This window comes from Musa acuminata, chromosome BXJ2-2 (assembly GCF_036884655.1).
Source record: "Musa acuminata AAA Group cultivar baxijiao chromosome BXJ2-2, Cavendish_Baxijiao_AAA, whole genome shotgun sequence".
Lineage (NCBI taxonomy): Eukaryota > Viridiplantae > Streptophyta > Magnoliopsida > Zingiberales > Musaceae > Musa > Musa acuminata.
The window spans coordinates 16,751,503-16,779,446 of NC_088339.1; the positions used below are offsets into that span (position 1 = coordinate 16,751,503).

Here is a 27,944-nt window from a genome sequence, read left to right on the forward strand (position 1 = left end):
AATTGAATATCTATAGCAAAACCTTGTCCGAATGCAAGAAAGAGTCAAATTTCATTTTTGGATTCTCTTGATCCTAACATGTCAAGTTTACTCTCTTCCGAACTTAACAAGCGTATGTCATATCAAGTTTAGTTCATATCATTGATTTTTGACATATGTAATCAACTAGCAAATACATCTCTCATACACTCTTATGAAAAATATTTTTCTGAAATGATTTGATGAAATGGTTCCTGCTTATGAATTCCATCTTTAAATATGGAGGATAGTATTTTTACTTGCAAAAATCTATTTCACACACATATCTTGACTCAAAGTAAACTCACAAATAACTGGTATCACAAATGGCTTTCCTCCTTCATGCAAAAAGATTATAACAAATAAAAAGGAAGAAGTATTCAAAGCAATCTACGTATCATGCCTTCCTTTATATGCTTGATTTCCTATCACTTACTATTGGAAAATAACATGAACCCAGTAAAGGCATGAACAATTATCGCACTTATGCTCAAAATTTGCTTATATTGTTCTCCTGGTATCATAACTACCATGCTTTTTGTTGATGACAAAGGGGGAGAAATATATGAATTGATGCTATAAACACTGATGCTATGATTATGCCATGCTTGCATCACCAAAAGATATATGAACAGATGCTATGATTAATTTGCATTATGCCTTGTTTGTATCGTGTCAAGATATCAAACATTATGCCTTGTTTGTATCGTGTCAAGATATCAAACATTATGCCTTGTTTGTATCGTGTCAAGATATCAAACAAAAACTTGCATCGTAATTCTACGAGTTGATATCTTACCATGTGATGAAATGCTACAATTCATAAACACTTGAAATATTTGCGTTATGATATCAAAAGCTTACATCGCAATTTTACATGTTAATATTTGATAATAGCAAACTTGCATGATGATAAAACTTGATATTATGTTTTTCATGCAATGAGTTGAACCAATATCACAAACACTTGATTGTGGTACTTCTCCTTTTTGTTGATGACAAAGGGGGAGAAGTATGTTGATGACATGATATGTTATGCATAAGTTTATGCATAAGTTCATGATGACGTGTTGCAAGTATTCATGATGAATATTGCAATGACTTGAATTCAGTTTGAATTCAAGATTCTATCAATATGGCATATTGATAGGGGGAGTTTATTTAAACTCCGGGAGTTAAGGTTAACTCCGTCATCAAGTAGTTATCATCATCAAAAAGGGGGAGATTGTTGAATCTCGTATTTTGATGATGAAACCACTTGATATATGTTTATGATTTAATCTGCGTTTTGAGTGACGCAGGATGCTTCGATCAGGATGAAACAATTAAAGCAGGAAAATCATGTTGTGCCGGAGGAACATGTCAGAAGATTGGACGTCGGGCCGGTGGATCGGTCGACGTATCGACAGAAGGCTTCGGGCCGTGGACTCGGGCATCGGGCCAAGAAGAGCGGGTATTGTGCCAAGGATATTGGAGTTGCGGAGTCAACTGGCCGATTGGGCAATAGGCTGCAGGAGAGGACGATGCGCCGAAGAATCGGACGAAGCGTCGAGGGACCAATGACATGCCGGACAACTTGGTTAATTGCTTAGGATTAATTGTCTCGATCGAAGTTTTGTTTTAAGTGTGCAGGATTAACTACGATGGAAGAAATACATGCAGCAGGAGTTGCACCGGAGTCAAGACAATGATCACGTTGGGAGTTCGAGAGTTCGACGGAAGTTCGGACAATCATCGGAGGTTCTGCGGGAACAAATCCGAGAAGTCCATGAGCTTGCCAAAAAAGCTCGTCAGAACTCACCAAGTGGATCATCGCAAGTCCAAGAGTTTGCCGGAAGTCCGCAGTAGCATCACCGAGGGTTCATCGGATGATCGACGGAAGTTCGCCGGAAGCTCGCCGAAAGAAGCGATTGACGCACCAAAGCAAGTTGCAGTAAATGTCTTAGGAAAAATCATAGTTAGCACAATGATTAAATTGGAAATGAGAGGTGATCCCATTAACTTAATCTTGGGGCAATTGGGCCCCTGAAAAACCCAAATTGGGCCGAATGGATCAACCCATTCGGACCTTGATTTCTGGCGGGAGGTGCAACCGCCCAAGCCAAGAGGTAGCACCGCCTAGGCTAAGTCTACGAGCGAGACTGGGCGGTGCAACCGCCCCAACCAGGAGGTGGCACCGCTTGGGCTCAGTCTCCGAGCGAGACTGGGCGGTGCAACCGCCCCTGACAGGAGGTGGCACCGCTTGGGCTCGGTCTCCGAGCACTGGCAGAGCGGTGCAACCGCCTCAGTCAGGAGGTTGCACCGCCTGAGCTCAGTCTTCGAGCTCTGGTAGGAGGTGCAACCGCCCCTGACAGGAGGTAGCACCGCCCAAAGGCTCAGTCTTCGAGCTCTGCCAGGCGGTGCAACCACTCCAGTCAGGAGGTGTAACCGCCTAATCCCGGAATTCCGGGAATTAACAGTTTTGAGCTCTAAATTTGAACTGGGTTGGGGCCTATAAATGCCCCACCCATTCAGCACTGAAAGGGTATGAACTTACACCGAAATCTTGATCCTTTTCTGTGATTCTTAGAGCTCAAAATTGTTGTAAAGGCCAAAAGTTCTTCTCCCTCTGTTCTTCCAAGTTCTGAGTTGTAAAGAGAGGAGAGAAAATTTTATAAGGGTTGTCTCCTAAGCCCGTCAAAAGGAGTGAAACTTTAAAGAGTGGTTGGCCTTCGCCTATTGAAGGAAGGCCTCTAGTTGACGTCGGTGACCTCGTCGGTGGAGGAAGCCAAAAGTGGAGTAGGTCAAGATTAATCGAACCACGCTAAATCTCGGTTTGTATTTACTTTGAGCATCTTATCTTTACTGCAAACCTCCTTAATAGCTTACTGCCTTTTGTGTTTTTACGAATGTGTTTCAAAGTTCAGTGCTTTCCGAATCAAGGTTTAAGACGCAAATCAGTTTTATCGTACGAACGTCGTATTTCAGTTTGCGCTTACGTTCTGATTTCCATTATAACTGCAAACTGACTTTATATCTTTGCTTTAACTGCATCTCACCTTATCTTAAGTTAAAGTGGTTTACGAATCAGCTTTTATACCGAAATCGCTTTTATCGTACGAAAGTCGTATTTCAGTTTGCGCTTATTCTGATTTCCATCATAACTGCAAACTGCGTTCATATCTTTGCTGCATCTCTCCTAGTCAAAAGTTGAAGTGATTTACGAATCGGCTTTCTTACCAAAATCACTTATATCGAACGAAAGCAGTTTTCGATTTTAATCGCAGAAGGTTTTCCGCTGCACTAATTCACCCCCCCCCCCCCCTTCTTAGTGCTCTTGATCCTAACACTCACATGAGCAGCTATAAGACTGGAAGCATATTTGTGTGATCTTACCATATGTGTGTGACCCTCTAGGCCCAATATCGAGCTGGCCGTGAGTCATGCCTGTCAGAACTCCTTTTGGCTCAATGAATTATTATCTTCATAATAATTCACTCGACTCATCGACTATGAACGTACTAGGCTACTATGTCGTAGTCCCTAGACGATACAAGGGAATCCAATCCTTTGGACTTGTTTGTTCTCAGTTACCATATACCTATAGTCCCTTATCCATCTAATATCCCAGAGACCATATACCGGGCATGGTGTTATTAGACTTATACGGTTTCTACTCGAGTCTCGCTCTAATCGGATTCTCCCGAAGAATTATTTCTCTCTCAATCTAAATAACCCTAGCTAGGGATTTGTCTAAGCAACAATATATGAGATATTTCTCTCATGACACCGAGAATGGATGATCCTTTATCGACACTCAATGGTCCTTGTAAGTTTGGTTACCACTCCCGATGACCATTTGTGCTAGATTTGGAACCTCCAAACCTATAAATCTGATATCAAAGAATAAAGTACTCATACAGAACATCCTTGGTGTCTCAAGTGTAAGGACTAAATACACCACTAGGACTACGGAATCACTGTTTGACAATAATATATCATCAATCATCCAGCATTCAGTAAGTGGATCAATCAGTAAACTCATTCCCCAATGAGCACCTATACTGTATCACCAGTGTCCTCACATGAGTAGCTATGAGACCGGAAGCATCCATCATATGGATGTGTATATAGCACACCAATCTATCTGGTTATCTCGATGTCCCTCTCAAGTAACCTATGACCAGGATTATTTAAGATATGTGTTTAAAGGCGAATTGGTCTCATTATCATGATCTCATCACGATTCAATTTTCATTACACAGATCCATGGATATCATAATATATTCAAGCAACAAGCAATATAAGTAATAAAATATCAAATAATAATAAGAAGAAAAAAGAATGTATATCAAGTTACACGTGTCATCAATCAGGTGATTAGCTTGTAGGGTGCATATAACGAGCACTCATATCTGAACCTCTACTCATCGCAACGCTTACTAAATCTGTGTGACCCTTTAGGCCCAATATTGAGCTAGCCATGAGTCATACATGTCAGAATTTTTTCTAGCTCAGTGAATTATTATCTATAATAATTCACTTAGACTCATCAACTGCAGACGTACTAGGCCACTACGCCACAATCCCCAAACGATACAGGGGAATCCAATCTATTATATTTATCTTTTTTCAGTTACCGAATACCTATAGTCCCTCATATATCTAATATCCCAAAGATCGTATACCGGGTATAGTGCTATCAGACCCATATGGTTTCTACTTGAGTCTCACTCTAATCGGATTCTCCTAGAGAACTCTTTCTCTCTCAATTTGAATGACCCTAGCCAGGAATTTGTCTAAGCAAGAACACATAGGATATTCCTCTCATGACATCGAGAGCGGATGATCCTCTATTGACACTCAATAGTCCTCATAAAGTTGGCAACCACTCCCGATGACCGGTTGTGTTAGATCTGAAACATCTAGACTTATAAGTCTGGTATCTAAGATTGTAGTATTCATACAAGACATCTTTGGTATCTCAAGTCTAAAGACTAGATACAGCAGTGGGCCTATGGAATGCTATTTGACAATAAGGCATCATCAACCATCCAGCATTCCGTAAGCGGATCAATTAGTGAACTCATTTTTCAATAAGCACCTATACTATATCCCTAGTGTCCTCACATGAGCAGCTATAAAACTGTTGGGTCCAGCCCATATATGGGCTTAGATAATTTGGGCCATAAGCCCAAATCACTAATTGAAAGAAAGGGCAAAAGGTGAGAAAATAGAGATGGCAGTGTGCGTGTGTGCAGATTAGAGCGTGCAGTGTGCGACGACGTGCAGATAAAAGAGAAGAGAGAAATAGAGAGAAAAAGATTAGGTTTCTGAGTTTTCTACTTGACGATCGGTGGCCAAACGTTGTCAGTTTCGGCCCAAATTTTATGTGGAGAATCCTTGCAGCAAACTCTACAATCCTAACGGTGTTAATCTACAGTTTACCCTCTCTAAGATACTTTCTGCTATATCCACTTTGTGAGATCTAGAATTCTCTTACGAGGAGATCCACCCCATGTGATGAAGATATGCTATTCTTGAGCCAAGATCTATGTTCTTGATGTTATTCTGATCATCTAATTATTCTAGAGAAGACCTACTGTAAACTTGTTATCATTACTATTGATAGTGGAAGTTTGAGGTGGACTACGGTCCCGTGGTTTTTCCCACATTGAGTTTTCCACGTTAAAAGATTTGGTCTCACTGTGTGATTGATTTTTGCTCTATTGTTTATGCTGTGCTGGTTGATATTTTCATTTGGATATCAAGTTGGTATTTTGATGAGGAACCCATTTTGATACACAAAGAGGAAAAAGAATATTCTGCTTTAACAGATTTTTCCCAACAAGTGGTATCAGAGCAACAGGTTATTTGGTGTTAGTTTTTCTTGTGTGATTGAAATAGAGTCAGATGGTATAATTAAATTGAACTCATCAAATTATTCCACTTGGAGGCATCTGATAGAAGATTTGCTTTATTGCAAAGATTTGTATAAGTCTATCAATATTAAAGATAAATCTTCTACTATGGACGATGAAGAATGAGAAGTTCAACATAGAAAAGCTATTGCCTATATTAGAAGATGGATAGATATAAACTTGCATGAGTATATTTCAGATGAAACCAGAGCTGATGTTGTTTGGCAAATGTTAGAAAATCTCTTTGCGAAAAAGACAATAGGAAATAGAATTTCTCTCCTCAAAAGGCTTGTAAATTTGAAGTATAAACATGGTGGTAATATTGTTGAGCACATAAGCCTATTTCAGAGTCTTGCAAATAAGTTGGCTGCTATGAAAATGAGTATAGATGATGAGATGTAAGGATTATTACTTCTCAGCTCTTTACCAAAAAGTTGGGAAAGGTATGTGGTGACTATTTACAACTCCACGCTAGAGGGAACTATAATTATAGATATGGTTAAAGACAGTTTGCTAAATTAAGATGCTAGAAGGAAAGAACAGGGTGAATCTTTTTCTAGGACATTTGTTACTGAAAAACAAGAAAGACGTGGAAGAAGTCATAGTAGAAATCCACATGGTTATAGAGGAAGATCTAAGTCTAGAAGAGATATCAAATGTTTTCACTGTAACAGGCTAGGTCACATGAAGAAAGAGTGTAGGTTTTGGAAGCGAGAACAGAATGAAATGAAGAAAAATGAGAAAGAGACCAATACAATTGTTGTTGAAGGTAATATCACTATTGTTTGTGATGAAAGTTGTGTTAGTCTTGTAGATCAGGACAGTAATTGGGTAATTGACTCTGGTGCTTCATTTTATGTCACTTCTCATGGTGATTTCTTTATATCTTACACTACTGGTGATTTTGGTAATGTTAGAATGGGAAACAGTGGTACATCTAAGATTGTGGGTATTGGAGATATTTGCTTGGAGACCAGTATTGGGAGCAAATTGATACTCAAAGATGTAAGGCATGTTCCAAATATTCGTCTTAACTTGATATCTACAAGTAGACTTGATGATGAGGGTTTTGCACACTATTTTGGTGAAAGCAAATGGAAACTCACTAAAGGTTCTCTGATTGTGGCAAGAGGAAAGAAACGTAACTCTTTTTATGTCATGGAAGCTAAGCTACATAAAGGAGAGATTAATGCAATTCAAAAAGGTGAAAGTATAGATCTTTGACATAAGAGGCTTGGACATATCAGCGAGAAGGGACTTCAAACTCTTGCTAGAAAGCAGTTCTTACCAGAGTTGCAAGGTACATCTCTTAAATCTTGTGATCATTGCTTAGCTAGAAAAACACATAGAGTTGCATTTCATACATATCCATCATCTAGAAGATCAGATGTTATTGATTGAGTTCATACTGATATTTGTACTATGCAAACTAGAACTCTTGGAGGTGCTCTTTATTTTATTACTTTTATTGATGACCATTCTAGAAAAGTATGGGCTTTCGCTTTAAAATCTAAAGACCAGGTACCCGATGTTTTCAAGGAGTTTCATGTCAGTGGTGAAAGAGAAACTGGCAGAAAACTAAAGTGTATTCGATCAAATAATGGTGGCGAGTACAGGGGTCTTTTTGAGAATTATTACAGGTTCCATGGAATCAGGCTTGAGAAAACAGTTCCTAAAACTCCTCAATAGAACGGTGTGGCAGAAAGGATGAACAGAACCATTGAAGAAAGGATTAAGTGTATGCTTTCCCACGCCAAGTTACCAAAGTCATTTTGGGGGGAGGTTATGAGAACTACAATTGATTTGATAAATCTTTCTCCATCAGTTCCTCTGAAAGGTGATGTTCTAGAGAGAGTATGGAGAGAAAAAGATATATCTTATAATCACTTAAGAGTCTTTGGGTGGAAAGCATTTGTTCATATTCCCAAGATGAGAGGTCCAAGCTTGATAGTAAAGCAAAAGCATGTATCTTCTTGGGATATGGTCATGAAGAGTTTGGTTACAGATTATGGGATCCAGTGAACAAGAAGATTATTAGAAGCAGAGATATTGTGTTTCTTGAAGACCAATTATTTGATAATGGTGATAATATTAAAAAGTCAGAAACCTCTGTTTATATTCCTTGGAGTTTGGGTCCAGTTCCTTCACCTGTAGTTCATGATGATCATGGGGGAGATGAACAAGAAGATTGTGGTGAGAATACTAGTGATGATACACCTACAGTTGATGATGTTGAACCAATTGAATAAGCACCTCCACCACTAGTTGAGATTCCATTGAGAAGATCCACTAGAGAGCGACAACCATCTATCAGATATCCTCTACATGAGTATATTATGCTTAATGACAGGGGAGAGCCAGAAACTTACCAAAAAGCTATTCTACATGAGAATAAGAATGAGTGGGTTAAAGCCATGCAAGAAGAGATGAGATCCTTGCTTGAGAACCACACCTATGACTTGGTAAAATTGCCTAAAGAGAAGAAAGCTCTCAAGAATAAGTATGTTTACAAATTGAAGATTGAAAACAATAGCCTAGTTGTGAAAGGATTCAGTCAGAAGAAAGGTATTGACTTTGAAGAAATATTTTCTCCAGTTATGAAAATGTCCTCTATCCGAGTTGTTCTTGGTTTTGTTGCCCGTTTGAATTTAGAAGTTGAGCAACTTGATGTAAAAACAGCATTTCTTCATAGTGACTTAGAAGAAGAAATTTACATGGAGCAACCAGAAGATTTCAAAGTCAAGGGAAAAGAAAATCTGGTGTGTAAGCTTAAGAAAAGCTTATATGGACTCAAACAGACACCTAGATAGTGGTACAAGAAGTTTGATTCTTTTATGATGAGCCAAGGGTATAATAAAACCACATCTGATCATTGTGTGTTTATGAAAAAAATTTCAGATGATGATTTTATTATTTTACTACTATATGTTGATGATATGCTGATTGTTGGCCATGATGTTGGAAAAATTAGAAAGCTTAAAAGAGAGTTAAGTAAGTCTTTTTCCATGAAAGACTTGAGATCGGTGAAACAAATACTTGGCATCAAGATTCTTCGTAATAGGAAGAAAAGAAAGATTTGGCTATCTCAGGAGACTTACATTGAAAAGGTTCTTGAAAGATTCAACATGAGTAAAGCTAAAGCAGTTTGTTCTCCACTTGTAGGTCATTTCAAGCTTAGTTCGAAACAATGTCCTACAAGTGAGAAAGAAAAAGAAGAAATGTCTAGAGCACCTTACTCATCTGCAGTAGGCAGTTTGATGTATGCTATGGTTTGTACCAGGCTAGATATAGCTCATGCAGTTGGAATTGTCAGTCGATTTCTCTCAAATCTTCGAAAGGAACATTGGGCAGTAGTAAAATGGATATTAAGATATCTAAGAGGTACTTCCAAGTTATGTTTATGTTTTCACAGTGATGAACCTGTGTTAGAAGGGTACACAAATGCAGACATGGCAGGTGATACTGATTCCAAGAAGTCCACTTCGGGATTCTTAATGACATTTGTAGGAGGAGTAGTCTCTTGGCAATCTAAGTTACAGAAGTGTGTTGCTCTATCAACCACAGAAGCAGAATACATAGCAATTACTGAAGCCTGCAAGGAAGCTTTATGGATGAAAAAGTTTCCACAGGAATTGAGCTTGAAACAGGAAGGATATACTATTTAATGTGACTGTCAAAGTGTCATTCACATCTCCAAGAATTCAACATACAATTCTAGATCCAAGCATATTGAGGTGAGATATCATTGGATTCGTGATGTGCTTGAGTTGAAAGAATTACAGTTGGAAAAAGTGCATACCAATGAGAATGGTTCAGATATGTTGACAAAGTCTTTGTCTAAGGAGAAGCTTGAAGCATGTAGGCGAAGAGCGGACTTGGTACAACCCACCATATGAGCTAGAGGGGGAGAATTGTTGGGTCCAGCCCATATGTGTGCTTGGACAATTTGGGCCATAAGCCCCAATCACTAATTGAAAGAAAGGGCAAAAGGTGAGAAAATAGAGATGGCAGCGTGCATGTGTGCAAATTAGAGCATGCAGCGTGCAGCGACGTGCAGATAAAAGAGGAGAGAGAAATAGAGAGAGAAAGATTAGGTTTCTGAGTTTTCTGCTTGACGATCGTTGGTCAAACGTTGTCAGTTTCGGCCCAAATTTTATGTGGAGAATCCTTATAGCAAACTCTACAATCCTAACAGTGTTGATCTGTAGTTTACCCTCTCTAAGGTACTTTCATGCTATATCCACTTTGTGAGACCTAGAATTCTCTTACGAGGAGATCCACCCTATATGATGAAGATATGCTATTCTTGAGCCAAGATCTATGTTCTTGATGTTATTCTGATCCTCTAGTTATTCTAGAGAAGACCTACTGTAAACCTGTTATCATTACTATTGATAGTGGAAATTTGAGGTGGACTACGGTCCCGTGGTTTTTCCCACATTGGGTTTTCCAAGTTAAAAGATTTGGTCTCACTGTGTGATTGATTTTTGCTCTATTGTTTATGCTGTGCTGGTTGATATTTTCATTTGGATATCAAGTTGGTATTTTGATGAGGAACCCATTTTGATACATAAAGAGGAAAAAGAATATTCTGCTTTAACAGATTTTTCCCAACAGAAACTAGCTGCATTCATCATATGGATGGGTATACAGCATACTAGTATGTCCGACAATAACAATATAAAGTGATAAAATATCAAATAATAATAATAAATAAAAAGATCGTGTATCAAGTTACATGTATTATCACTCAGCTTGCAGGGCACCTATGACTATCATAATTGTCATACATATCCTTTATGATATTAATATAATTAATGAATAGTTATTGTTTTTTAAAAAAATATCAGAAGGAACTCTATCATGCATTTTTTTTTCTAAAACAATTAGAAACCAATATATAAATATATAACTTCTATTACCAATCTTCTTGATAGAAAATCAAGTTGATTCTCAAAATATTTATTAAATAAACTAATTAACTAAACAATTCTTTGATATTTTAAATCTTTCTAAACCTCAATAACAGCATTAGCTGTTATTTTATTTTCTCTAAAGCTTCTTTTATCTCATTCAAAAATTTCAAACAAAAAGATTATTAAACCAACCATTATAGATATCTTTTATGCTAAGTTATTTTGTTAAATGTTCATTAAACAATAATAAAAAAATATTTCATCTTTCCTTAATCTTTATATGATTAATAAATATTTTTATGTAATATTATCTAAATTCCTACTTTTTTTTTTCTTTCCCTAGCTTTAGAAATTCAAATTATATTTTGTTGACCATCCTTAGTATTTGACTTATTATAAAAATTATTATAAGCCTTGTATCTTATTGTGCCGCTACTTTTACCTCTTGTTTAGCTACTATATATTTTTATATTTCTCTTCATATTTATAATTCTGTCAATCTTCCGATCAAGATATTAATTGTCTTTTGAACTTGCTATCACCACCACCTATAGATACAGGTTTTTCAGTTAAAAATATACCTTGAATGACTTCTTCATTATTTTTTTTAAACAAAAGATAAACGGTCAAGATGGATTTAATGATTTCTTTTTCGAATGATTTCATCTAAAATTTTTTAAAGTTTTTTTTTTTTGGGTTAGATCAGATTATCAAATTAAATTTGTTAGACTGTAATGGTGCTGACAAAGTTTAAATGTTTTTCCTCCTGCAATGATTTAATCTAATTTTTCTAAAGTTTCTTCTTACTGGGTTGATCATCCAATTGAATTGAATTCGGAAGGCACAAACATGGAAAACATTCAAAATCTCTTCTCCAAATAAAAATTTTAAGACTATACTTCTATCTTCAAGCCTTTATTATTATTATTATTATTATTATTATTATTATTATTATTATTATTATTATTATTATTATTATTATTATTATCAATTTCTTAAGATTATTATTATTTTTATTATCAATTTCTTAAGATTATTATTATTTTTAATCAGACTCTCCTTATAAATAAAGTATATTAATTTATCATCTAACCTTTTTCTTGAAATTGTTCATCTATCTATTCCCAGTAGTTAGTTTGGTTGATCCTCAGATCATAGAGTAATTTGTTATTGGAGTAACCTCCTAACCTATCCTTTGCACTTCACACCACGTATTCATAGTTTTATTATATTAATCGTTAGTGATCTAAAATAATCTTTCATTTTTTTTATAGTAACATTATTGTCTTACTAAATTAACATATTTTTGGTGTACCCATTACCAACCAACTTACACAATTTGTCGATGAGTTCCCTTGGAATCATCATCATCATTCATCGATCAGTTACGTAACAACCAGAACGGTTCAAATGATCAGCTGGGTTTGCTCACATGTAGCAACACCAGAAATCGAACCCACAAGATTCCTCCGGCTCAAAGTGCCATCGGCTGTTTTATAGTAATACTTGAATGATATTTATTATTTAATTAACAAATTTATTTAGTAATATTTTAAATAGTAATAAATAGTATGAATAGATTTGCTTCTGATATTTCTTAAATATTTTCAACATTAATTTGTTTGCATGTCAGGACAAGTGAATAAATTACACGGAAATACGTTTTAAACATGGAAGACCAAAGCCCCCATTTCCCAGACCGAGCACACGTCATTGCTCCAATAACAAGAGACGTATTTTTGGGGGTACATATTTTGAGTACCCGATAAAAAAAAATGCTCCTTCGCCTACAGCACAAGGCGATCGATTGCTTTCCTTCTTTTTGTTTACCAAACCAAACTATAACAAAGAAGACAGGTAGACCAACCGAACAGCAAGCGCGACCACAGCCGCCGGCACGACGACTTCTCCTCCTCCTCCTCCTCCTCCTCCTTCTCTTCCTCCGTCGCCAGGAGAACAAGACAATGATGAAGGAGAGCGACCATTCGCTGAGGGGCGCGCCCTCCCGCCACCAGCAGCTGCGCAGATGGCCGAGCCCGATGCCGCTACTGGTTGCCCTGGTTGTCCTCGCCGAGATCGCCTTCTTGAGCCGCATCGACGTCGCCGAGAAGGCTGCTTCCGTGGTCGAGCAGTGGTCCACCTCCTTGTATTCTTCATCATCATCTTCTTCTTCTTCCTCTTCCTCGTCTTCGGTTGTGGAGGAGGAGGACAAGGTCCCGGAAGACATCAAGCGCTGCGAGGAGTGGTTGGAGAGGGAGGACGCCGTGCCTTACTCTCGTGATTTCCGGAAAGATCCGATTTTTGTCTTCGGCATGCACAAGGTTTTAGGATTTCTTGATGCCCCTTTTCTCCTTCGTTCTTTAGTAAATCAAATTCAGCGTACGACGGCTGCTAATTCTTGTTTTTTTTTTAATAGCAATGCTGCTTTATTTTCCTTCCTCTGAATGACGTTGCTTTTGTGAGGTTTTCCGTCGGTGGATTTAATAACAATTGTACATTTTAGGGAGAGTCTGGTCAGCGGTTACCAGCCTTGTTTTCTTGTACTGGTAAAGAGTGTGTTGCGTTGAGTGGAGATTGGATATGAGCCTACTTAAATAAGTTGATCGGTCACATTTAGACATGGGTTGAGATGCTGCAGCGCTGCTGCTTTATTGCAACAAATGGAAACCTGATGATTCAATAGTATTTTATCTTTTTAGGTGTTTAACTTACACTTTCGAAAGTGCCTCCTCGTGCCACAAATTTGTCCTTTCCATTTGTATTAATAATGTAAAGCATTTCTGGTTCAGGACTGGAGTTCTTGTGATGTGGACTGTGATTTCGGGTCTGCCAATGACAAGGTACCGGATGCTGCGTTTGGATTGCCCCATGATCCAGCAATTGCTGGTGTCTTACGGTCAATGGAATCATCACACTATTATCCAGAAAATGATGTTGGTGTGGCACGACGGTGGGTAAGCACAGTTTATTCACTGCAATGACCAGTTCATCTGAAGAGTTGATGTTTTCAGTTTATGTTCTTGTGTTTTATAGGGTCTGTGCATTTTCTTGAAAATAATGTCCATTTGCTGTAGATTGACATTCATGAAAGCAACTTCTTGGCAGCATGTAAGCCAGTCTTCTAGAAATTTGGGCTGTCTGATGACATGTACTTGAGCAGGCAGTTATAGTATATAAAGAAGGAAAAGAGTGAGAGGGATATCACCATTAAGTCAAAATAATTACCAGAAATGATGTCCGAGGATAATCTTAACTAGCTGAGCATTGTATGTACTGTATTATCTTTCTTGTGTGAGCCAGTCACCAACTAATTTCACTTATTGATATCATGATCATCACATAATCTAATGTTTGATTTCTTTCTTTTGCTTTTCTTATGGACACTATCATGTAATGCCCCTTCTTTGGAAATAGCAAGACCCACTATATTTTCTAGGTTCCGCCGTTTAATAACATCCAATCAGTTCATGTGCTTTATCTCAAGACATTTTGATGCCATGAACTATGTACATGTATGCTAAAGCTGGGAACAAGATGCTTGAAAGCTATTATTTTTTCTGATCTTTTAAGTATTCTGGCTCTTTCATGGACCTCTGCACTTTCATGCATTATGCTTCAATTATGAGGAAAGATTGACTAGTATTCTTTTGGAACTATGAAGTAACACTTTATTAGAGTTTTTTTTCAAATTAGGTGGATTCTTTGGGAGCATCCATTGTAAATACAAAGTTGATCAGGAAATTTGTTATAGGGTTAGAATATATATCAAATAAGTCCCTATGATTAAATTATCAACCGTAGATGATTACATCCTTAATAAGTGACACCTTCTATTGAGTATTTGAAATTCATAACCCATCCTCCACAAAAAAAGAATTGTTTTCTAGAGTTATATGAATATCTATTAATTATTTCATATGTATGTATGCAATAGAATTGTGTTTCATAAATGAAACATATTAACATAAGGAGCATAAGCTCCATTTCCGAAGGCAAGTTCTCAACTTGGTTAACAGTCTTGTGCATCAAAGCCACATGGTAGCTCATTGACTTGATGACCCAATAACTTGATAAGGTATAACATGATGATAAGTGGGTACTCAGATCTTAAAATATTTTTGCTAGTGTTGATATCATCTTCAAACATAGCATGCCATCCTGATCGAAGCAATGATCCTGTCATCCTTAACACACAAGTGAAAACTCCAAAGAAAAAAGGCTAATCCTTGGCTCTATGTTCTTGGACATCGCTTCTTTGCTTCATTTGAAATGTTGCACAATAAAAATCTCACCCTGGCTGATCACTTCAGCATCACCTCAACTTCCTTTCAAGAGAATTCTTGTTATGTACCCGACAATCAGTCTCATCTTGATTAAATTCAAAAAGGAGTGTGATCATATTGTTGTGCAGTCCAAATATTAGAAAAAGTTAGCTTTAGCTTCATCCTTGTTCTTCTTTGAGCAAAAATGAATATTCTTTATGAAATTTCTTGTATTGATGATATTATGTCTAACAATTAAATTGATCAATAATTTGATTGATTTTTTTAAATAAAATATACTTAAATCACTTTTGGCTTGATTTAGTTTCTTGTTGACCTGTGATGAATAAGGTGATGAATGGCGATGGCTAACTGAACCAAAGTAAATATATCAAGTTTAGTTGTAGTAGCACACCGAACATACACTCTGTGAACAATTACACTTCTTTCTTTGTAAAGGTTTGTTGCATATTTAGGCAATATTTTATAACATCATTGGACATTGAACAGAATCAAGATTAGTCACCTAGATTATGAATGTCATGACCATGGCAACCGATCCAACTTCTAATGCAGTCTAAAAACTGAGAGCCTGGTTTTATGACCTTCAATCTCAGGTCATTGGACACATTTTATTACAGAAATCATAGCCAACAAATTCAAAAGGAAACTGTTCAAAATAACTGTTCTGTTGTAGTGGAAAAATCAAATTTAAATGGTTAGTTTCAGTGATTTTGACTGCTCAAGCTTCTAGCTGTTAGATTAACTTTCAGTAGGTTGCTCTTTTAATGGAGAAAGAAAAAGTCTATTACCTGTTGTTTTGCCACCCCAAATTTTTTATGGGTTTCTCTTTTGTGATGTTGTTTTACTATACCATTATTAGACTATTACTTGTTGTTTTGCTATCCAAAGTTAACATGTAAGAATTCATTCTTCTGAAAGGAGTTAAAAATTTCACTGATGTTGTGGTTTTGCTATTGCATACTACTATGCATGGGACTGTCTCTTACATTTCAAACATTTTTTTTTTCTCATTTGTTCTTGAATATTTACTTGGACATTGAAATTTTGTCCTGTTTGATAGGATAGGGTATAAAGTTGTGATGACAACCAGCCTGTCATCAGACGTACCAGTTGGCTATTTTTCGTGGGCTGAATATGACATAATGTCACCTATACAACAAAAAACTGAAGAAGCACTTGCAGCTGCTTTCATTTCCAACTGTGGGGCTCGTAATTTCCGTTTGCAGGCCCTTGATATGCTGGAAGAATTGGGCATTAAGATAGATTCTTATGGTAGTTGTCACCGAAACCGTGATGGCAATGGTGCGTATAATGCTTTACAATCATCTTATTATGTTTTGTTGTGAATTCATGTTTGGCCTTTGATATTTTCAGCTATGTAATCACTTGGGTGAGAGGTCCACATGGTTGACTTGAACTATTCAGTCCCTTTTCATGGTTGTTCATGCTACATCTAATTGAATAAAATGATGGTGATAAATAGAATTGTGTACTAAAGTTCATATTTAATATTCTAATTGTTGATCATGATCTAGATACATGTGTAGAGAATTGATCTTATTTTGATTGTTTTAGATCATCGATTAAATCAAGAATTTTACCATTTAATACATTAATTAAAGAATTATATGATGAATGAGTAAAAACTCATGAAAAGAACCAAACCTTTGCTATTAAGCTTTGGGTAAGATCCTGTTCAGTTGCACCAATTTAATTTTGAACAGAAGCATCAAAGGCTAGATAGTTTTGAGCATATGGAACTCTATCTACCATGTGCTTGCATGTTCATGCTTGTCCCTAGGAGAGTGTATCTGTATGTGCACACAAGTTCATATACATGTGTATGTTTAGGTGTACATATGTGAATGCATGTGCTTGGTTCTGCTCAAAGATTGGAAATGGCTCTTGATCTGAACTCAGTAAATCCAGAATTTGGCTTGTTATTAATGGTTTTTATTGCATTCTTCTTATGGAATTTTGAAATTTGCTGCTAAAATTAGTTCCTAATCATGTGCTTTTGCTGTTTATTGTCTGGATGCAGTGAACAAAGTAGAAACTTTAAAGCGCTATAAATTTAGCTTGGCTTTTGAGAATTCTAATGAGGTGGACTATGTCACGGAGAAATACTTTCAGTCACTTGTTGCAGGTATGCTGATTAAACTAAAAGGATTTGTCAGTTTCTTCAGCTGGAAAGTTTGCAAGTTTTTGTAGTTTGGTATTACAGCCATTCCTGTGCCCTTTTTTGGTTATGAAGTCTGAAGTCATATTCATTTGTATATTCTCTTTATACCTAGCATTTCTGTTTATTGAGGAATTATTTGCCTTCTTGTGAGGGTGTTTCAGCCTAAAAATTTTTTGTTGACCATGATCTAGCTCACTATTTGTCATCCAACTAATCTCAGTCTGTAGATCTGTTCTTAGCACTTGCTTTGCACAAGTTAGATTGCAATATCGGAAAAGACGTGTTAATCTCGCCTGAATTTTTTAATGTTAACTCAACTTTGCATTTGCAAAATGTATGTCAGCTATGGTATCACATTGCAGGAACAATTCCTGTTGTCGTTGGTGCTCCAAATATCCAAGACTTTGCTCCTTCTCCTGGTTCTGTTTTACATATCAAAGAGCTTCATGATGTTGCTTCAGTTGCAAAAACCATGAGAGACCTTGCGGCAAATCCTGATGCTTATAATCATACACTGAGGTAAGTTCTTATTTTTGTTAATCATCTAGCAAAAAGCTCATAATCATTCAGGTTTCATGCTTTTGTGATCAATGTTATCATCAAAAGAACTTGAACTATAATGACAGGTTTTTGTCATTGATGTCCCGTTTTCCTTTTTTTTTTTGGGTGCAAAAAGCTGATCCCAAATAGTTGGGACACTGTGGCATGTTGTTGTTGTTGTTTGACTATTTTATATTTTTCCCTATAAAGCATTTCCTTGGGTGGACATTGTCATGGCAGTATAGTCAAAGTACACTTTTATTGTATCGTGTTGCTCTCTTTTTAAGTACGTTTTCTAATGTTGGAGTCTTCTACAGTCCTGTTACAGAATGAAAGTTGCATTTATTCCATATATGCAACCTTATAAATGACACTTGGTTTGGAAAGATAGTGTTTAGGATCATATTTGTAAAACTACAAGACTGCTTTTTCATTCACAGCTTTTGTTTTTTTTTTGTTATTTAAATTGATTTTTTACCTTCTGTTCTTCGCCAAAGATGGCCCTTGTCACTTATTTCTAGTGATTTTGAATCGCCTTAGGCTCTTAGCCACATTGGTCAAGGGTCATTTTCATCATATTATGGAGATTACTCAGGGCGGGCGAGTCTTGGTACAATATTAATATTGCTCCTTTGACATCTAGTTGATCAGGGTTTTAGTTGCATGAACAACCTCTCTATCTGTAAGGATAGTGCACAAAAAGGTTATTGACAAGGCCATAAATCTTTCTGAAACAAATTTAGGTGCCTGATCTTTGAGCATCTAAGAATTTTGTTTTTTGGTCTCAAGTCTTATCTATATATTTTACATGCCTTCTATATCATTTCTGGTTATCTTTTTGGAGAAGATTTGAATTATCAAATTTGTCTTTAGTGAGTGCCTGTGCTGAACAGGTATAACATTTTAACATTCATCATATATGAAACTAAAATAGATATCCATTTTCGAGTGCAGAAACCTGTGCCCCAAAGAGTGATCTTTCTGATCTTTATATGTTTCCATCCAAGGTTGCGCCCATAGTTTCCTAAATGTGATGGACATTTTTAAGAAGAGAGAGCTAATCACCTTAATAGACTTCCTGCCATTGCATCATTCGACATCTCTTTTAGGACTCTTATGTCTTCAAGGACTTCGTACATGAGTAGTATGAATAAGGGAATTTCATATATTTCCAAGCTTCATCTGTGAATCCTCTATGCACAAGGTGCCATCGTAATTATCAAAATCTTGTACTAAGTAAATATGGGAGGTGATTCTTGTCTGAGAAAGAGTTGAATTTTTCACAAGAATAGATTCAATCATATCAATCATTGTTACCCCTGAGCTTCATCTTGAATCTCCAGTATGCAAGGCACTGACTTACATCTCATGATCTTGTGCTCACGTATGCTTGGGTGGTGATCCCTTGTCCATGAAAGAATTGAATTTTCCACTAGAAGAGATTTGATCATGATAATCTTTGTTTATCATTTCGCTTAGTGAACTGATGTAAAGAGATCTCAGAGCATGGAAATTGGAGATGAATTAGATCCTAAGAATAGCAGCAGCACCCTTCTTAAAACACATCGATTGATTCTGGTCATATTTGTTTTCAATGAAACTCTTGCTGACTCTGACCAATGCAAGTCAAGTCTAAAGTGTTTGTATATTTAATATGTTTTGTCTCAACAGGCCACTTTTTCATTGTCTGAAGCTTTTCATTGGATGAATGCACTTATTTTATCTATCTACTTTTGTCTTTTTCATGTTTGCCGTATTGTGTTGACTAGATGTATTGGTCCCTGGTCGGTCTAGTACGTATTGGTCTGTTCCGGTGTAATGTGTGTTATGTGCAAACTGAAAAAAAATCTAAAAATTCAGTTGAAATTAAAACACAAAAACATATTTCAGGATTCTTTATCCTGATATATTATTATATAAATTACATTTAGTACCTAAGCATGCATAAATAAGCCTCTCATTATCCACTAAACTACCTCTAATTTATCCACTAAACATAGTAGATTAAACTCGTTAATCATGCAAGAAGTTAATACATGATCAACCAAAGCTTATTCTTATTAAATACCTCTAAGTCTTAAGCAATCATTAGTCACTAATCAGTCAAGAATTTCCAATACTTTTAATCCTAATTATATGATATGATAAAGAAACATAAAGAAAAGCTAAATACCTTCAATTGGAAAAAATTCCACTTTACCTCAAGATCGAATCCTCCTTTTATCCAAATCAAGAGAATGATTTTTCACTAATTGCCTATTAGAGAGATTAAACAAGTTTAATAAGAGAGAAAGAATGAGAAATAGTGAGGTGGAGAGTGAGTGTGAGTGAGTGAAAGAGGGGGGAGGGAGGGGCTTTTATAATCCCAAAACAGTCTCCAATGGTCAAATCAATTTGACCATTGGGGACTGGTACCAATTGAAATGACACTTGTAGGTTTAAAATTCGACCATTACCAGTCAGCAATGGGTTAAAATTCGACCATTACCAGCCAGCATCCATATTTAGTTACTGGACGAGGAGGATCTATAATTCTAGGTAGCATGCAGTGGGTACTCCTCCACTTGGTTCCTGTTTCTTGTTTTGCCAATAAGAAGATTTTGGATTTTATTTTCTGAAGTATTTTTTTGTTAAAATAAGAGCCCATTTTAATGGTAACTATCACTAGGATGTGGGAGAAAGGGGTCTAGAATTACATGGAAGAATCAAAACTTGCCATTTATAGCATAGGATCCTAGCAGGAAATATTATTTTCTTATAATTTTTCAAACAGAAGTACTTCCACATAATACATATTTTGATCAAATCATGTTGATGCTGGCTGTTGTTCCACCACCCCATGTCATTCAGTAGGTTAAGAGCTGCCAGCTCACTGCATCCAACACTCTCCCATGTCATCCTAGTGCAAACTTTGTGTGTATCAATTCTTGCTTCTGATACCCGTGTGCTGGTGTTTAGAATGATAAGAGTGGCATACTATGCATCACAAGATGGCATGCACCAGCATCTGAGAGCGATGATATGATCTAGCATGTGTTGGTGTTAGAGTGACATCCTGTGCCTGCCTGTGATGCGCCCAACATTTCAAGTGGAATCTTCATTCTCGGGAAACATGAAAAACCATGCATTATCGAGTTGGTTATAGCGTGTTTTCTTAACCCTACTAAGTTGATAATACTGTAAGGAGTTCTATAGAGTTTGTTAATTGTTGTAGGCAAGTAAATATTAAATTAGTGTATCTGTGTTATAATGCCATCATCATCTTCTCTTTTTTACAAATTCTCAACCCTTAATGTATGATCCAATGAGTATTATCTTCTTGTAGGTGGAAGTATGAAGGTCCGTCTGACTCATTCAAGGCCCTCATGGACATGGCAGCTGTACATTCATCTTGTCGGCTTTGCATACATCTAGCGACAAAGATCCACGATGAAGAGGAAAAGAGTGCTGCATTTCAGAATCGTCCCTGCCATTGCACCAGTAGTTCAGGAACAGTCTACCACCTGTTTGTCAGAGAAAGAGGCCGATTCAAGATGGAGAGTATCTACCTGAGGTACATGTTTATTTGACTGATTATTCTAAGCTATCGTTCATTGTTATGATATGGTGGTGCTGGTCCTGGTCTCTTTTCTTCGATTGGTTATTTTAAGCTATTGTTTCATTGTTATGATATGGTGCGCTGGTCTCTTTTGTCTTTCACTTTCTGCATAACATATTATACCGAGTGCAAATATTGTTGTTGTTGCATGTCTGGAACCTCAAATATTTGGTTGTGGCTATTAATTTTAACAACCCCGACACCTATATCTGTTTTAACTTCTATGTGATTCATGTGTCTCGGTTAAATGATGATTCTGAAAATGTGGCAGATCTGGGAAGCTGACTTTAGAAGCACTAAAATCTGCAGTTCTAGCCAAGTTCAGATCACTAAACCACACATCCATCTGGAAGAAGGAAAGACCAGCAATGATAAGAGGTGGAAATGATTTGAAAATCTATCGAATATACCCAGTGGGCATCACCCAGCAAAAAGCACTGTACTCATTCCAATTTGATGACGACGCCGAACTTGAAAAGTATATTGAGAGCAATTCTTGTGCTAAGCTTGAAGTTATTTTTGTGTAGCATCGCCCGCTGCTTGAAGTTTTTTAGGCAACACATGATTTGTTTCAGCTTCTGATGTATCCATCATGTATTTCCTTGTTAGATGGCCTGTTCATTTGCAACAGAAGCTCTATTGCTGCTATGCACAACAGGGCAATGTGTAGTTATTTGGCCATCTGTTCCTTGTATGTTTATGAGCTTTTTACTGATCTTAACTACACGAAGGAGCTTAGCAACTTTATATACTAAGATGCTACTAGTAAATTTGTGTTTGCTTCGAACGGTATTAATGTCGTTTAAAGTGTTGACATCACTATGCTAACATTACTCAACCAATGAAATGTTCTTGAGATATAGGGGAAATGATCAAATACCCTCAAACGTGGAGGGTAAATACGAATCGGGAACTTCCGAGGGGTATGTGTGTATTCTAGTCGAAAACCTTAATGCCTCCGAGTTCATCTTCGCACTGCCTAACATACTGCCTGGCCGCAGCCGTTTCGCCGGCGTCGCCATGATCCTTGGAGCAATGAGTGGAAGGGTAAGGGGGAGGCATGAGATAGCATGGCTCGGACGACATAGCCTGGCGGCATGGGAGGTCCGACTGCGTGTGCCGGAGCAGAATCCACGGCTGCAGGCCCCCGAGCCCCTGCGCCACGTACCCGAACGTCGACCACGCGCTGGTGATCAGGGCGTCGCTGAAACTCAGAAGCTCCACCTCTGCCAACGCCTTGATGTTATGGCCTTGCTGTTCCGTGTGCTGCTGCTCCTCGTGGCTCGGCTGGTGCACCCTGACCACCTCGCCGGTCGTCGTGGGATGCTTGGCGTACATGTCTCGGATCCTCTCGGCGTATCCGGAAAACAAGCTAGCGACCAGGACGGCCTTCACTTTCATGTCGGTCTTCGAAGCTGGTGCCGCCCACTCCTGAAGGTTCACCGCCGGCAGAATGCCTTCACTGAGCGAGCAGTTAATGACCTGACGCAGCATCGACTCGAACGGAACGGGGAAGTTGTGGAAGACTCGGATCTGGATGCCCAACGTCTCATCAGCCGCAGCAAGATGAGCACGGTAATACTTGGTGACGTAGTCCCACACGACGTTGGTCGGGTGCACAAGATACCGAACGAGGTGGTGGAACGTGGTCGCTCTCTCCAGGAAAAGCTGCCGCAACTCCTCCTCGTACTCTTGCAGTAGAAACAGGGACGGCACGAAGTAGTGGTCTGATTTCAGCATCAGCCAAGGGATCCTCCGAAGCATCAGCTGCGCGTCGCCGCAGAAGAACAGCTTATCCCATTGGTCGTAGTACCAGGGCAGGTGGAGGTAGACGTAAGCCGGCAATGTAGCATTGGAAGAACCTGAGAGCATCTCGTCGTCGATGACCTTATTGCGGAGCATGTTGCCGTAGCTCTGAGGAGTCCCTTTGTCGAAGTCGAGGAAGTTGTGGACGGGGAAGTCGGAAGGCAGAACCCACGAAGTCCCCGGAAAGGGCTCGCAGACAAGGTCGGTGAAGTCGCTGGGGATGTGGAGCAGCAGAACCTTGTTGTTGAGGAGAGCGTAGAGGAAGGAGGAGACGATGGTGAGCACCCTGTTGCCGAGGCCATTGTGAGGGATCCAAACCACGTAGTTGCACTCCATGGGGCCGTTGCCGCGGCCGGACTTCAACTGCTCTATGGACTTGTTGTAGAGATGGGTGTTCGGAGCGCATTTCTTGTGGAGAGCTTCGTACTCTCGCAGCCTTCGGATGAGATAAGGCGAAGGAGCGTGAGGTGATGCCTTGCGGTAGAGCATAGACTGGTATCGACTGAGGCAGGACTCGCCGTCGAAGTCAGGAGACAAGAGGCCGCCAAGGAGTCTGTCATTGGGTGCCTCGGAGGAGCTATTTTTCCGACCTAGATAGATGTTCCACCAAATGCACAAGTGAATCTATGATGATTAACTAACTGCAAGAAAAAAGATTAAGATAGAATCTCTTGGTTTTATTACCGAAAGGATTAAAGATTTGTTTACCCATATACTATTTGGATGATCAAGTAGTGCCACAACGATGTTGGGCTGATTCCATATGGATAGTGATCAAAGATTCCATAACTTGAAATCCTTGTCTTCTACCTCATTAGGAACCAGCAAATGTAAGCTGTCCTCACTTTTCTTTTATTACTCTAAATCATGATGATCACAAGCTCCAAAGTCAAAGAAGGCTCGCTCCATTTGTGACGTCAAGAGAGTGGCCGGCCATTGGAAGTGCCCAATGCTTGACCAAGCTTGACGGAAACAACGAGGTCAGTTGTGTGTATATATACATCATACACACACACACACACTAACATCTCGATTTGTTCTTTGATAGTTCTTATTGACTGACGTAAAGGGTGGGTCCCTCGTCAATGTCATAAGCAGCTGCCATATGGGCAGCAACATCTTCTATGGCTTTACAACAATTATTCGTTATTACGATTGTCCAAACAAAATAAAAAAATAAATACAACAAAACAAAAAGAAGAAGACTAATTTTATGTAATTTTTATATAAAAAAAATACACTTGAATTTACATACGGTGGTTCATAGAAGCCTATCAAAAGTTAAAAAGGATAGCTAAGCTAAAAGATACTAACATTAGTGGAATCGACAAAGAAAGGCAAAACGTTAATAACAAGAAAAACCATATGAGGACATATTCTCAAGATTGCAGGCCTCCTCGTCAAACAACAAATAAAGCTCGTCTTGCAGATTATTCCAACTCCAAAACCTAGAGAGAAACCTACAATCTCCTCCGGTATTACCATCCTGCTAGAGAACCGGAAAACTAGAGAGAAACCTACACTATAAGGTTGTTGGTTTCTTTTGCAGACTAATTTCAAAGCCAGCTGATGACGCTTAATGGGTAGCTCATCACATCAAAACACCATTATAACTTGTTTGAGATATGATAAAACGGATAAATCTAGTTCGACCATATGCCGAGTTGATCAAATACATTTTATTTATCTGTTCCTAAGTGTATTTGATCCTATATTTTATCTCTCAAGAAGAAGAAGAAGAAGAAGTGAACATGGCGATAGAGAGTTACCTATTCCGGCTCCTGCACCAACTGGCCGCAGCAGTTCCCAAGATGGCGTCCTATGGGTTCCGACGAGGAACACCAACAGCACCGATACCAAGCAGGTGACTAGGAGCACGCATGGCTTCAGAATACCGGAGCTGTGCCTCTCCGGCTGCGCTTCCGAATTATCCCCGGACATGTCCAAGCTTTGGTACCTCTTGCTGCCTCTCGCCTCCATTTTATGTCGCCAAGACACTCCTCAGATTTCTTAACCTTGGTTTGATGCGATCTCGCACTTAAATATGAGGTTATAAGGTCCTGCCACGCTCGTCCAGCTCAAGAGAATGTGGTTCGACGAGACCCGAGACAGATCCGGCCTTTGCTGCCCCAATCGTCAACCTGTGTCTGCTCAGATCGAGAGAGTATCTTTATTAGTAGTCTACCATGATTGAAGAAGGCACTTACAGAAGCCTAGCCAGCAACGCAAGCGGCTCAACGTGTGATCCAATCACTAACACGTCGAATGGGCCAACTACAGGAATCTTACAAGAATTATATTAAAAGGTCAACACTTACGAGGGATCTAATCGTAAAGTAGCCGCCGATGTCCCTTGCGAGTACTTCTCCAAAAAAGAGAGGGAGAAGATGCGTCTTCCGTAGTTTTCCAACTTTCTCTTATTGGCATGTGCTATGCAGTGAAAGCATCTGCTCCGTGCCCTATTCAATCGTCCGTGAACATGATTGCAGAGAGAGAGAGAGAGAGAGAGAGAGAGAGAGAGAGAGAAGATAGTGATTTTAGGCCGAAGCCGGTGTTAACAGTCACTCACCGAAGATGTCCGCCGGCACTGGGAAGGACTGTGATCATCGAATGGAATAGGAGTGGCAGCGGCGACTGAGAAATAGAGATATGGGAACACCATGGGATTTAGAAAGGGAGTGTTGATCCCTTGAAACTTGGAAAGCTTTGTGGGGAGGTGGAAATATAGTATTTGACAACAGGTCCATATATAGATGGATGACAGCATTAGATTTACGTTACAGTGCATATGGTAACCGTCGGAACAATACTTAGGTGGAGTGAAGGGTGCAGATGTTCCGTGGTGGGCTATGAACTCATATTTCTTCTTCTTCCTCGAAACCAGACAAGTCAAAAGGCCGAGAGGATCCTTCGTGGATTGCCATGCCACACAGGTCAACTCATACGCAGATGCCGATGTTTTGGCTGGAGGAAGCACATGCTTTCTTCTCGGTGTTGATTCAATGGCTAATGTTTAATGTTCTCCAACCATAACAATGGCTAATGTTTAAACTGTTGAACAGTGTTTCACATGCTGAAACTTCACACAAATCAAAAAGAGAGTGTAAAATAATATTCTCTACATGTTATGATTTAGGCAAGTTCGAAGAGATACATCTAAAGATCTTCTTCTCAGATTTTTCTTAGTTGTGTACTTGTTGTTTTGTTAATTGCTCTTAAGGAAAATGATGGCAAAAATATTTTTTTGTATGAAAATTTATTTTTATTGGCTGATTTTTTTAATTAACTTTGGGTAGTAGTAAAAGAAAGAAATAAAAGTTTCATTATAATGTATGAAAATTTAGATTAATTTTTTTGATATAAGTTTAATTGACATTAATACCTTTCTAAAATGTCATGAAGATAATGGTTTGAAAAGTTCAGATAATATTAACTATAAATATTTTTTTAATCAAACTATTTAATTGTAGATAAATCTATAAAAATTCTTAACAATATTATCATGTTATCCAAACAATCTTAAATACTGACACTATCTTTCCCGTTTAAATTTGACAACTTACGGAAAGGAAAGTATTATCGATATTTTAGCTTATCAACTTATGATGGAGGATGAACTCTCTTCACCCGGTGGCTACGCGGATGGTGACAGCTGACACGGTGGGGAGACGTTGATGAGCTACAATGGTGGAAGACTCTTGTATGGGGGCGGGCTCGTGGTGGTGTTGCTGTCGGGTGGAGGAGAGAGTTCGTGCAACGACGGTTGGCCTGCAATACAAGCTGAGAACAATGTTGGTGGGAAGAATAAAAGGGAGAAAAAGGGTGAGAATGTGGAGGGAGAACCTGTTGTGAAACCAAAACAGGTTGTGGAGGTGCAGTATAGGGAGGGAAGATAGAACAGGAGGTTGAGGAAGAAAGAGAGAAGAGAAGATTATTTCTCCTCAACTGATTGCTATGGTGACGAGCGACGAGGTTGTGGATATCAGTGGAGGTGGAGAGACGATGATGACCTACAACAATGGAAGAATTATGTGGGGGGAGCAGCGGGAAGCTTGCAGCACTGTCCAAGACCAGTATTGGTGAGAAGAATAAAAGGGAGAAAGAGGTGAGAACAAGGAGGGAAAGGATGTGGAGGCTACTGGTGCACCATTTAGGGAAGGAATATATAGCAGGAGGACGAGGAAGATGGGGAGAAAATTAAGGATGGGAGAGAGAAGAGGGAAGAAATAAAAAAAGGAAAGGAGGCTGTGTACAGATCTATGAATTTTCTATGTATATATCAACATTTTAGCATTCATCTCATTTATAATTAATTAAAGTATTCTTTTTATGAGATCTATGAATATCCGAATGGTTGGTATGTCATCATCAATTTGACCCTCACTTAGCTGGCTGATGATTTCGATATATTAGCCAAATGGATCATATGGTTAGCAAGATAGAATAACTAATTTTCTTGTGTCCAAGTAACACTAAGACAATTCCACAAAAATCAACCGTTCCTGTGAATTAACTTCCTCACTTAATACCGGTAGACGATGCCAAAGTCATAAAATTGGAAAGAGCACAAAAAGTCTATCTCGTCTTCCTCATGTATTTTCTACATCTCTCTCCTCTTTCCCTTGGTGCTATTCATTTTTCTATCTGAGCTTAAGGAGTCCAGGGGGCCCTTTTGTGTTGGGATTAACAGCTACTGCA

General features: G+C 38.4%; 2 protein-coding genes across 2 annotated transcripts; one reads left to right on the forward strand and one right to left on the reverse strand.

Annotated features, from left to right (window-relative positions):
* The first annotated feature begins 12,654 nt into the window (after positions 1-12,654).
* LOC103968374 (glycoprotein 3-alpha-L-fucosyltransferase A) lies at positions 12,655-22,218 on the forward strand. Its single transcript, XM_009381561.3, has 7 exons — positions 12,655-13,155; positions 13,624-13,784; positions 16,181-16,422; positions 17,162-17,266; positions 17,665-17,821; positions 21,168-21,395; positions 21,712-22,218. Exons 1-7 carry the CDS (start codon positions 12,799-12,801, stop codon positions 21,965-21,967), a joined length of 1,506 nt encoding a protein of 501 aa, XP_009379836.2. The 5' UTR covers positions 12,655-12,798; the 3' UTR covers positions 21,968-22,218.
* A 25-nt stretch (positions 22,219-22,243) lies between these two features.
* LOC135605163 (galactoside 2-alpha-L-fucosyltransferase-like) lies at positions 22,244-26,166 on the reverse strand. Its single transcript, XM_065094933.1, has 4 exons — positions 25,816-26,166; positions 25,565-25,705; positions 25,016-25,393; positions 22,244-23,836 (listed from the first exon to the last, which is right to left on the reverse strand). Exons 3-4 carry the CDS (start codon positions 25,224-25,226, stop codon positions 22,377-22,379), a joined length of 1,671 nt encoding a protein of 556 aa, XP_064951005.1. The 5' UTR covers positions 25,227-25,393; positions 25,565-25,705; positions 25,816-26,166; the 3' UTR covers positions 22,244-22,376.
* Between the last annotated feature and the right edge of the window lie 1,778 nt (positions 26,167-27,944).